The 11,821-nt window shown below is 43.8% G+C and overlaps 2 protein-coding genes across 3 annotated transcripts; one reads left to right on the plus strand and one right to left on the minus strand.

Annotated features, from left to right (window-relative positions):
* On the minus strand, positions 1-7,318 carry hspd1 (heat shock 60 protein 1). Of its 2 annotated transcripts, none has more exons than XM_061723212.1 (11): positions 7,213-7,318; positions 4,719-4,894; positions 3,569-3,904; positions 3,384-3,479; positions 3,186-3,279; positions 2,921-3,089; positions 2,723-2,822; positions 2,388-2,633; positions 2,115-2,289; positions 1,858-2,036; positions 1-1,103 (listed from the first exon to the last, which is right to left on the minus strand). In XM_061723212.1, exons 2-11 carry the CDS (start codon positions 4,890-4,892, stop codon positions 936-938), a joined length of 1,737 nt encoding a protein of 578 aa, XP_061579196.1. In that variant the 5' UTR covers positions 4,893-4,894; positions 7,213-7,318; the 3' UTR covers positions 1-935. The 2 variants fall into 2 exon arrangements, with proteins under 2 accessions (XP_061579196.1, XP_061579195.1); XM_061723211.1 differs by having other exon boundaries at positions 4,719-4,897.
* A 432-nt stretch (positions 7,319-7,750) lies between these two features.
* On the plus strand, positions 7,751-10,855 carry hspe1 (heat shock 10 protein 1). The gene is made up of 4 exons (XM_061723220.1): positions 7,751-7,894; positions 10,118-10,273; positions 10,465-10,554; positions 10,651-10,855. Exons 1-4 carry the CDS (start codon positions 7,892-7,894, stop codon positions 10,699-10,701), a joined length of 300 nt encoding a protein of 99 aa, XP_061579204.1. The 5' UTR covers positions 7,751-7,891; the 3' UTR covers positions 10,702-10,855.
* The last annotated feature ends 966 nt before the right edge of the window (positions 10,856-11,821 follow it).

Here is an 11,821-nt window from a genome sequence, read left to right on the forward strand (position 1 = left end):
TGTAGAGCATTTCATTTATTAGAAAAGAAAAAAAAAAAATTAAACATCTTCACACTACAGATGGGAACACAGACACCACCTACCGACTGCTGTATGCAAGTATTATTCTGTTATTAGACGACAAAAAGTTTCATTTACACCTTGTAGAAACCTGAACCCCTCTTCTTCCTCCTAGACGTCACCGGCTCACTGAAGCATGAACATGAGTAAACATTCAGGCTGAACGGGCCTCTCATTCAGGCACTCCAGCAGATAAGACCAAAAACAAAAAAAAAGCTCAAAGTCAATAAGAAAACTGGTTTAATTCAATCAAATCACTGATGACAGACAAATATATATATATAAAAAAAAAAACAGAAATTAAACTACAACAGACAAAGACGATGACAGTGAAGGCCTGCTGTCTCTGGTCCACTGAAGGATGCTTTCGGTTCATTTCAGCCGGGTGGGTATGTCTGCTTGGATCACAAACGTGGAGCTCGTCTTCATTTCAGATTAAGGGGCTTCACCGATCACAGAAACAGCATATACGGGTTAAGAAGAGCGCTCTCTGCAGTTTCATGTCTTCTTGTGTAGGGGGACCCCCACACCTTCCCGAGCAGGAGCCGCCCCCAGAATCTGTGATGAAGAGAGACCCGTGACGACGCGACCCTCGCAGACCCCGGTGGTTCACTCACCGGGCTGAAATAGACCTGAACCGTGCCTTCAGCTGAACCCCGTTAGCGTTTGTACATGATGAGTGCTGTGCCGTTGTGGAGATGAGAGGAGGGATCCGGTTTACCAGCTGGGCTCTGTCGGCGCTCGACTCTTTTGAGAAATAAATCACCCATTTGGAGCTCAGACGGACTCGTGGTCAAGTTCGGTGGAGGCGATTCTCAGCCGCCTCCGACTCAGATCTTATGATTCAAGTCTGTATGAAGTTGGGGAGGACTGGCTCAGAAGCCCATGCCGCCGCCCATCCCGCCCATGCCGCCCATGCCTCCCATTCCTCCCATGCCTCCTGGCATCTCCTTCTCCTCCTTGGGTATCTCCGTGACGACCGCCTCAGCGGTGGAGAGCAGCGATGCCACGCCCGCAGCGTCCAACAGCGCCGTCCTCACCACCTGTAGAGGGAGGAGAGTGATGTTTAGGGCTACTGGGCGGTTTGTGGTAGTGATGCACCGAAATGAAAATTTGTGGCCGAAACAGAAAATAATAATAAACACTTGGCCGAATACCGAACATGGTTCCTCGCAGTTTTTCATTTATTTTTCCAATTTTTTCACCATTGCATAAATCAAATAAATTTGATTTAGGCATGCTCTTATCTTATATACCAGTATTTTTTATTATTATCATATATACCAGTACTGTTTATAGTGTGTCATACTCTGATATTATTATTATTATTATTATTATTATTTCTATTGATACCTCTTGTCTTGCACTATTTTTGCTGCTGTACACTGCGAATTTCCCCACTGTGGGACTAATAAAGGAATATCTTATCTTTTCAAAGAAAAAAATCTTTTACAAAATTACAAGGTAGAAAATATTTATTGAACATAAAAAAACTGAACATTTTTTAATTTCCCAGCATTATGTTGTTTTGGTTCCACCTCCTGGTGAATGTTAGGTAAAATTCTTATGTGGTTACTTTTTGGTTGGCCAACGATTTATGTTTGTGATGCGCAACTTACAACGCCGTTATTAATTGTTCGTTTTCCCCACTTATTCCACCGAACGTGTTTTTTTTGCCATTTTCGGCCGAACAATTTCGGTTACCGAACAATCGGCGCATCACTAGTTTGTGGTCCCTGGTGACTCAGCTTCCACCTTTGATCGGCTGCCTCGTTAATCTGATCGGTTAAACTGTACCTTGGTGGGGTCGATGATGCCCTTCTCCACCATGTTGACGTACTCTCCCTGCATGGCGTCGTAGCCCATCTCGGCCGAGCCCTGCAGGATCTTCTCCACCACCAGGGAACCCTCAACGCCAGCGTTCTTGGCGATCGTCATGGCAGGAATGCGGAGAGCCCGTCTGATGATGTCCACACCTGAGCCAAGGTTGCAAAGAGTTAACCTGCGTTCCGGAGTTCACTGTTAACAGTTGGGGTGGGGGGCTGTTCACCTACCGATCTTCTGGTCATTGTTGGCAACTTTAAGGTTGTCGAGGCACGGGATGCAGCGCAGCAGAGCGCAGCCTCCCCCGGGGACGATTCCCTCCTCCACCGCTGCCCGGGTGGCGTTCAGGGCATCTGTCACGCGGTCCTTTTTCTCATTCACCTCCACGTCGCTTGTTCCTCCCACCTGAAACGAGGAAGACGGGTCACAACTTTGGTCGCCCTGCACGGAAATCCGACGTGAACAGAACAAAAAAAAAAAAAAAAAAAAAAAAAAAGACCAACCTTCAGCACGGCGACGCCATCCGACAGCTTGGCCAGCCTCTCGTTGAGTTTCTCCTTCTCGTAGTCGCTGGTGGTGCTCTCCAGCTGCTCCACGATCTCCGCTGCCCGTTTCTCCAGCTCTGCCGGGTTGCCTCCTCCCCTCAGCAGCAGGGTGTCATCTTTGGTGATCTGCACCTCGCCAACTTTGCCGAAGTCATGAGCCTGGATGTCCTCGAGAGCCAGACCCACAGCCTCGTCCCCGAAGACCTGCGGCGAGGACAAAACAGACCCAGCGGTGAGACGGCGTTAAAGATGTGGCGGACAATTGGCTGACTGAAGCTGGAGGGTTGACCTACAGTGCCCCCGGTGGAAATGGCCATGTCCCTCAGCTGGTTCTTCCTGTTGTCACCGAAGCCTGGAGCTTTGACGGCGACCACCTGAAGCCCAACCTTAAGCCTGCAAATCAAACCAGATTACTCAACACCTGCTTTCATAGCCCATCGGGCACCATTCTTTGCTGGTTCTACTGTGATCGGGGGGTTGAGGGGAGGTACCTGTTGAGAACCAAAGTGCTCAGCGCTTCTCCGTCCACGTCCTCAGCCACAATAACCAGTGGTTTGCGGTGCTGGTTGGCAATTTCCAGGGCCGGTACGATGCTCTGGACACTGGAGATCTTCTTCTCACTCAGCAGCAGGTAGGCATCCTGGAACTCGCACTTCTGGCCTGGAAAAACAGCAGGAACGGCTTAATACACCAGAGAAGGGACAGACGACTACAGCTCTATACCTGTAACCTCTTTAATGTGGCGAGGGGCCTTACCTTTGGCTGTGTTGATGAAGTAAGGTGAAATGTAACCCCGGTCAAACTTCATGCCCTCGATGACCTCCAGCTCATCGTGCATAGTCTTTCCATCCTGGAACGCACGTAAATATAAAAATCAGTCAAAGCTTTAAGTCCCAACAGCCTTTTCAATGTTTATTAAAGCAGTAAAAGAGCATCTTAGACTCAGGTTCCAACCTTGACAGTGATGACTCCCTTGCGACCGACTTTCTTCATGGCGTTGGAGATGATGTTCCCGATCTCAACGTCTCCGTTAGCTGAGATTGTAGCAACCTGAAAGAACATTGTTTCACAGTGTCACGCAATTGACTCTTCGGCCACCAGAGGGCAGCAGACGCGAGTGAAACCCAACATTTCCATACCTGGGCAATCTCCTCTGGGGTTGTGACGGGCTTTGAGAGCGCCTTCAGCTCGTTGATGACAGCTTCCACGGACATCATGACACCACGGCGGATCTCCACGGGGTTTGCGCCTTTGCTGATGGTGTCGAAGCCCTCCTTGGCGATGGCCCGAGCCAGCACGGTGGCGGTGGTGGTGCCGTCGCCGGCCTCCTCGTTGGTGTTGTTGGCCACATCCTGCACCAGTTTGGCTCCGATGTTCTTGTACTTGTCCTTCAGGTCGATGCTCTTGGCCACAGTCACGCCGTCCTTGGTGACCTTCGGACTGCCCCAGCTCTGCTCGATGATGACGGTGCGACCCTGAGATGAGGAGGGGGGTGGTGAGATTAGTGTCCGACCGATCAGCCTTTTTTTCCGATTATTTCGATCACCAATCAGGGGGGAATCAAAAAGGCAGATAGCCGATATGATTATTACCCTTTTTTTTTTACCTTTTTGGGAGAAAACAAATTTCAATACAAGAATTAATTTAAATGAATGGTGAGCAATTTATTGCTTTAACTAGGAAGGACAGCAATATTCACTTTGCACAGCTCACACATCAAAAGTGCAAATTATGGAACAACAAACAAAACAAGCAGCATTTCAGTTATTAAAAATAACATTAAGTGAATTTTCTCTTTACGTAAAATAAAAAAGCTGCATATAAAAAATAACAAATTAAGAGGAATAACAGCCTCAATTTTAGAACAGTCAGGCACAATACTCCCAATTCCCAGACCCAAACCACAGCAAGTGCCTACTTGGAGGTAGTAACAGTAAGCTAACTAGTACACATGACAAACAACCAAACAGTACAGGTTGTGAAAATGGCTACACAGGTTGTTTTTTTAAGTGCAAATATTTACTTAAGTTTGAGCATGTTGAACATTCTTAATACAAAAAGAAAATGCAGTATTTCAGTAAATTTCTTAATTTTTCTTAAAAAAAAAAAAAACCGAAATTAGTTATTTGATTTTTTTTTTGGGGGGGGCCAATACCGATTATTAATAAAATTATGAATATCGAATCGGTCGCCCACTAGGTGAGATGCTGGCTTGTGTAACGGAGAGGTTGGTGCGATCTAAGAGCTGCCTAAGCGTCTAACCAACAGTGAAATGAACATGACGCTTACCTTGGGCCCCATGGTGACAGCCACAGTGTCGGCCAGCAGGTCCACCCCCTGCAGCATGAGGGCGCGAGCGTCGGCCCCAAACTTCACATCCTTGGCGTAGGCTCGTGTGAGGTGGGGAGCCAGGGCCCGGCTCACGGGCCTCACCTGCTTCATGATGGTGGGTAAACGAAACATCTCTGCTGAGGGAAGCATGAAAACACACGTGAGACTGCAGCAACAACGGCCGCAGGGAGGATCCAGAGGTTCAGAATAATCCCCCCTCCTCCTACAGAATCTGTGCCGACAGCTCCTCATGTGGTGAGAGGCGGTATGACACGACAGGTGAACATCCTCAGCCAGTTCTCAAGGGGCATAATACAAACCGGAAAGTTCAAAACACATCTATTAGGTCAAATTGAAACCCAACGCTCCAGAGGATGCCAACTATTTACGTACAAAACTGAGAATATTCAGCAAAAAAGCCCAATTCACAAAATTCAGGTTCTAACGAGTAGTTCCCAGACATTGACAGCTTACACAGTCATGTGACGGTAATCTCCCCTGCTGCATTACCTTAATTAAGTCTGCAGAGTTCAGACTCAACTTTGAAAGGCTTTAAAACGCTTGCAACAAGTGTTTGCAGTTAAATAATGAAGCATTGTGATTATAAACTTATAATTTGGCCTAAAAATGTCAATAATTTTTGGATTGTATAATTAACCAAAACATGACAATGATGCATAACATCTAATGATCTGAGAAACTGTCATACAAAGAGAGCTACAAGTCATTGCTGGTGTATGTGGAGAGAGGATATAAAACATGACAGGTGTATAGACCATTTTATATCTACCATCAATATCTTCAAATAACTCAAGTAGAATTCTTGTTTTTAATGAATTTGACTTCTTCCTTTTGTTTCTTTATAAAAGTCTGAAAATAAAAGTTTGTAGTAGCAAGATAGACTGAGATTACATGGGCCTCCATGGAATTATAAAAAGCATCACAGTATTTAAAAAAGGTACTTGGTCTCAAACAATACATTTGATTCTAATTATAGCTTGTAACTAGATTTCTTATAGTCTTTTTTTAAAAGGTGAGTGGTGTACATTAAGCATCACTCAGCTTTAAGTCTTCACTTGATTAAGTGTAGTACTGCGCAAAAGTCTGAGGTCATTCTTAGCCTTTAAAAGGTTTTACTGACTTTTATATCTAATGACTAGTAATCTAATCAAGAAGTTTGTATGTTAGCCCCATACCAATGTTTGCAATTATAATAATTAGGATTACATTTCCTTTCGGCTTAATGAAACCAGGTTTCTGGATTTTCATTTGTATATTACGGGACACATACTTTTGGAAAATAAAATACATTGCTTGAGTCTATTTTTTTTTTTTTTCGACGGGGGAGGGCTACATTTTTAAATTTGTAATTCAATGGGCCTTTGCATTGCGACATTACAGAACCAGATCAGGGAGGAAAAATCCTGTTTTCCACATCCTTCTCCCCACACAACTTCATTTTATGCTGCATTTCTGTTCATCTGAAGTGAGTGGGGCAAAGGACACACACACAATGAAGGAGAGCATAAAATAGACTTGAGTCCGACTCCGCCCCCTAAAATCAGTTATTAATAAAAGAGCTGTAGAGACATGCTTGAATGAATAGTGTGTTTGCACTGTATTCTTGTATATGGACCAAAGCATGCCAAAGACACTCAAATTAGGACAATAAGAAATGGTATGAACCTTATACAACTTGGCATATTTTATCTCCTTTAAGAAAACTTGAAAATAAGTATGACTGATCAAACTGATGAATGAAAAATTTAAAGATGGTCAAAGGCCTTTGCACATGAGTGCACTTCATTTTGGCAACTGGATATGCACGTTTGCAAATATACAACTGCATTAAGACATTTTGAAATATTTCCATAGATTCGTCCTCATATCGTGTGTACATGGAAAAGGTTAATGGGTATTTTGACCCGGTCTCTAATACTGTGAGGGCCTGCCAGTGATAACCCAGGTTTAGTAGTGTTTCTTGCGTAGGTCGTGACCAGATTAATGAATGTGCATGTTTCCTGGTCCCCCCCACCAGATTAATGAATGTGCAGGTTTCCTGGTCCCCCCCAGATTAATGAATGTGCGGGTTTCCTGGTCCCCCCCCACGTGTGCTCTTCAGGTCGTGCGTCACAAGGTCAAATCGTAGAAGCACGTGTTTCGCCGCCTCTCCATCCCTGCGCCTTCATTCAGCCTAAACCGGAGAAAACCGGTACACGTCTGCGTTCACATCAACCCAAAACGTCAAGCGCAGGAAGCACGATCAATTACAGTCAAAGTAATGAATCAGACTTGTAACCGTCCTTGCAGTGAGGTGGACGGATCGATCCAAGCAGCTGCTCCCGTCCAGCTAACGTCACATCCACCACAGAAACGCTACAGATGATCAATAAATGGCTGTAACATCACTTTAGACGGTTGATAAACGCTGCAACAGAAGGGTGGTGCTCACCTGTGAGGTAAAGGCTGGTAGCTGCTGCGGGTCTAGCAGACGGGCTGATATAAGGAGCGGAGGAGAGGACAGACGTGCGGCGCTGCGGAGACGGGACTGCACGTGGGCAACCCCATCCGGGTTATGTATAAGCGCGCCCCGGACTGAGCATGCGCCGTAAACACCGCTCCTCAACAACGACCTGTCTGACACACCGGCATAAAACTTACATTATTACATTTGTTAGTTTTCAATTAAAGTTATAGGTCGCATATACTCGTGTGATAACGAGTTATACACGTACTTATTGAGGTTAATTATACATTTATGCTCGTTCCGGGGCAGACGCTTCCAGAATTTTCTCGAGTGCCATTGGAGGGCAAAAACAAAGGTCAAAGTTGACATTGTGCAATATTGCGCAAGTCCAGAATTGTGTTTTTTCTTTTCTTTTGGTATACGTGTATTTATATGAGTTTTAACAGCTATCCGGTGTGTATATGTTTGCTTAAAAATCACAAAGTGCAGTTTTTCTGTCGGATTTTTCCAGAACTTTCTGTCAGGAATTTCGGGAAAGGCAATGCGCATGCGCCCTGTGCATATCCCTCTCACGTGGGGGGACGGGGAGCGTGTCAGATCCATCCACGCTCACTGAAGGGGTGAACATCCACACCGGCACTCACACCTCAACACACGTCCAGAAATGGTAAGAACCACCGTCTGATATCAGGAGTTAATAGCCACCAACAAGCGCAGAGTTACGACAGAAAGTCGGGGCATCGTTTACTCTTTTATATCCTAAATCCACCACGTGGGTGTCCAGTTGCTAGCGTTGGGTAAGCTAACTGCAACATCCATCCGCAAGGTCACGCTGCAGCGTGAGGGGACTTTTACCCAGTGTTTGTTGTCGTGACTCTGGTCGGTAAAGGCAGGTGATCGCTACACAGCCAGGGTTCATTCAGTCCTAGTCAAATCAAACATCAGAGCCTGGATTCGAACCCGCGACCCTCCAAGCTTCATCTCGCATTGAAACGTATGATCTCTGCTCTTCTTAGTGAGGAGCAGCAGTCAGAGATTGGAGGTATTTTTACTGCTGTAGTGTACCCAGGACTCATACCTAACGTTGGTAAGATGTTTATACTTCATGCATTAGTGCTCAGAAACGTCGCGGGCCACGCTGTAGTATTTATACTACAGTAAATCAGTCTGCAGGTCCTTGTGTCCAAGGTAACTTGCACAACGTGAGTTTCAGCGTCTTGCTCAAGGGCACCTGTGGACTGTGGAAGCTGGAGATTAAACCAAATGCCTCTTGGTTGCTGGATGACTCCTCAACATGATCATTTATATCTGCAGAGACTATAATTATACCATCCACTACATCATAGTCTTCAATTACAGTATATTACAGTTTCTGATTTACATTTGAAAGGGACAAATGTATATAAAAAAAACACAATATACAACACAAAATACATGTATTTTTAATTATTAAAACTGAAAAAAATTGTTTAAAAAAGGGAAAATATGGCAATATTTGCAACAAAATGCTCATGTAGAAGGACCTATTGTAGTATTTAATCTTTTAATTTACACATTTCTGAGAGAACCAGTGCGTGACTCTAATCTCTCCAAGTAATATGTTATGCTGCTTTCTACTTGACTTTTAATTCAAGGAGTTTAAAGTTCACCTACATCCAATGCGAGAGAAATTGAAGAGAAATTTAAGACATTTTACCACATGTGGTGTTTTTTCATACATTTTGCTCTATGATTTTAAATCAAGCCATCTTTAGTTGATCTTTTCATCCTGTTAGGGATGCCGGTGAATGTAATCCAGTTAATCTCAGATGAATTGATGCTGTAGGATAAAGCAGGCGTTAATATGAACACAGGATATCTGCGGCTCCGTTCTAATGATCTCTTTAGGTGCTCCTTGTTACAGATTAATTTCTAGAAACAAGAAGATGCACGTCAATCAGGTTTGAATCACTGAATGTAAATCAGATGTCCTTTTATGAACCATCCATCATACTTGATGTTTGATGCAGCAACTTGAACCAATACTTGATTTAAGTTTGAGTTTCTTTTATGCTCAAGATCAATTTTACACATCTTACATATAGGTTTTTTTCAATTCACTTGTATATCTAATTGTTAACCATATCTTCCCAGTTATTTCTCTACGTTAATATGGTTGTTTAACTTTTATTATTTATTGTTGACGGGGTCGAGTGAAATTCACCTCGGGCTCCACGTGGGCTCTGAGCATCACAGATTTGAACATTTAGATGGGGATATTTTTTTATGCCTTGGTCTAGATATGGGCTTGATTTAATAATTGCTCCAGAGTTAGCAGATCTTGCACGTGAGGGAGTGTGGAGTTAATCATAAGCAGCCTGCAGCGTAGAGAAAACCTTCTGGAAACTGGTTGAACGGGCCTCCTGGTGTATCTTGTGAAGGTGACATGCAGGAGGCTTCCCGTTGCTCCATGTGGTGTTTTATCAGTCGGGTGAGTCGTCCTTGTCCTGCACGGGTTCAAGGGTAAACAGTCAGATTTAGAGCGCAAGCCCCTCCTCCCAGTCTTTTAAACTGGGACCAGTCCTCCTCCTCCCCCAACTCCCCTCCTCCTCTGCCTCCTCACTGGGTCAAGGGGGGCATCTGCTTTTGTCAGACGCACAACAGCTGCAGACTAAAATCCTCCCTCACGGCTCCAGGCACTCCTGAAATGTTTGATAAACCAAGGAATAGTAGAATGTCTAATCTTTTAACAGAGCAGGGCCGACTTTTTTTTTTTGTCTCAACGACCACATTTTGTCATTTCCTAAAAAAGAAACCTGTGGAGAATATTTAACAGTGTTGGACTGCAGCGAGAGGCACTTGAACATGTTGAAGTTGTGTTAATGATTTGGTTGCGTGTTGGTCCTTGCAGGCCTTCAGGAAGTTCCTGCCTCTGTTCGACCGGGTGCTGGTGGAGCGCTTCACAGCCGAGACGGTGACAAAGGGAGGCATCATGTTGCCGGAGAAGTCACAGGGCAAAGTTCTGCAGGCCACGGTGTTGGCCACCGGGCCGGGCTCTGTCAACCAGGTGATCGCTGCATTCTGGGTCGAGGAAACACACACACTTCTGTTTTTACGCTTAAGTCCTGGAGGTTGCAGCAGAATTAAAATCAACTCAAAATGCAGACCATATTTTACACGTGAATCACAAGCAGCAAGAGTTAAAAAAAAAACAGTTGGAGGTTTGAATACTGATGTAATATGACTTTTTCTTCCCAGAAAGGAGACTTTCAACCAATCAGCGTGAAGGTTGGAGAGAAGGTTCTTCTTCCAGAGTACGGAGGAACCAAAGTCGTTCTGGACGACAAGGTGAGGCCCGGTTTTGGAGCAGCTCGTGCACATTTTTGTTCAGTTTTTTTTTTTTCTGGATTAACATCTTATTTTTGCTTTTTCTCTCTCCTGCAGGACTATTTCTTGTTCCGTGATGCCGACATCCTCGGCAAATATGTAGATTAAGTCCTTTTTTCTTTCTTTTTTTTTGTGAAAAGTCTGTCATCCTTGCAGAGAAGAAATTAACTTCATCATGTCTGTCGTTCTTTTTTTTAAGTTGTATTGTAAATAATTCCAATCAAATTTTGTTACAATAATAAACTCCAACTCCATGCTGTAATTTTTCCTTTTTTTTTACTGCTGCTGATTCTTTGTTTTCAACCATATTTCATTGTATGTAAAGTTACATCTGAGGTTTTATATCAGGAGAACTTGATTTCAGTCAGTCTTGTTTGAAAGATTTCAATCATGGATGGAAACGGTCCCATAAATAGTTAAAACTTTTTATCAATCTATTAAATATAAAAGGTCTCATTGAGTCAACTTCTTTAATGCAGTATGTTCTGTAATATCACAGAACCATATTCGCTTAGCCAGTATTTAATATCTGAGCAGGGTTTAACTATTTTAATCCTTGATGAGATGCAATTCTGTGTCTGTGGCACTAAAACTGAATTTAGAGGATTCAGCGTTGGAAAAACTAAAACTACACCGATGGCACATGCAGCGTTTTTGGACAAGATTGATAAACTTTCAGGCAGTTCATCCAAATTTCCCTCATTGGCCATCAGAGCATGAAAGGAAACAGAAATGTAATTTATATACTCGAGTAAGCAAGTGACTGACATTTAATTTGCTGAGGTCACTTTTTTTCTCTCCATTAGTAGTAAGACCATGAAAAAAAACCCCATCCTTAAGTTTCACATTGAGCTGGACGACGCTGTTATGTCATCCAGGTTCTTTCAAGCCTCTTGTGCCATGTTGCGAATCGGTAGAAGAAACGGGCTTGTAAAGCTGGATTAGCTGACTTACTTTATGCTCAGTTATGATGCAAATGAATATATTACATTCATTGTAAAATGAGAACTTGCAGAGCTCCACTGGATAATTTCAACCTGTTGGGATGACTGACTGCAGGTCCTTGCTGCGTTCTGCCTGAAGACTCCTGAACTGGTCCAACGTGACTCGTGACACCTTCAGTCAGTCCCTAATCCTTGTTATGGGAGCGCAGATTTCACATATTTCAGTGGTAAATTTGAAATAAACTGATGTTGGTTTAGTACAATCTGCCTGCTTTGGTCTAAAC

Source organism: Cololabis saira, chromosome 6, assembly GCF_033807715.1.
Source record: "Cololabis saira isolate AMF1-May2022 chromosome 6, fColSai1.1, whole genome shotgun sequence".
Lineage (NCBI taxonomy): Eukaryota > Metazoa > Chordata > Actinopteri > Beloniformes > Belonidae > Cololabis > Cololabis saira.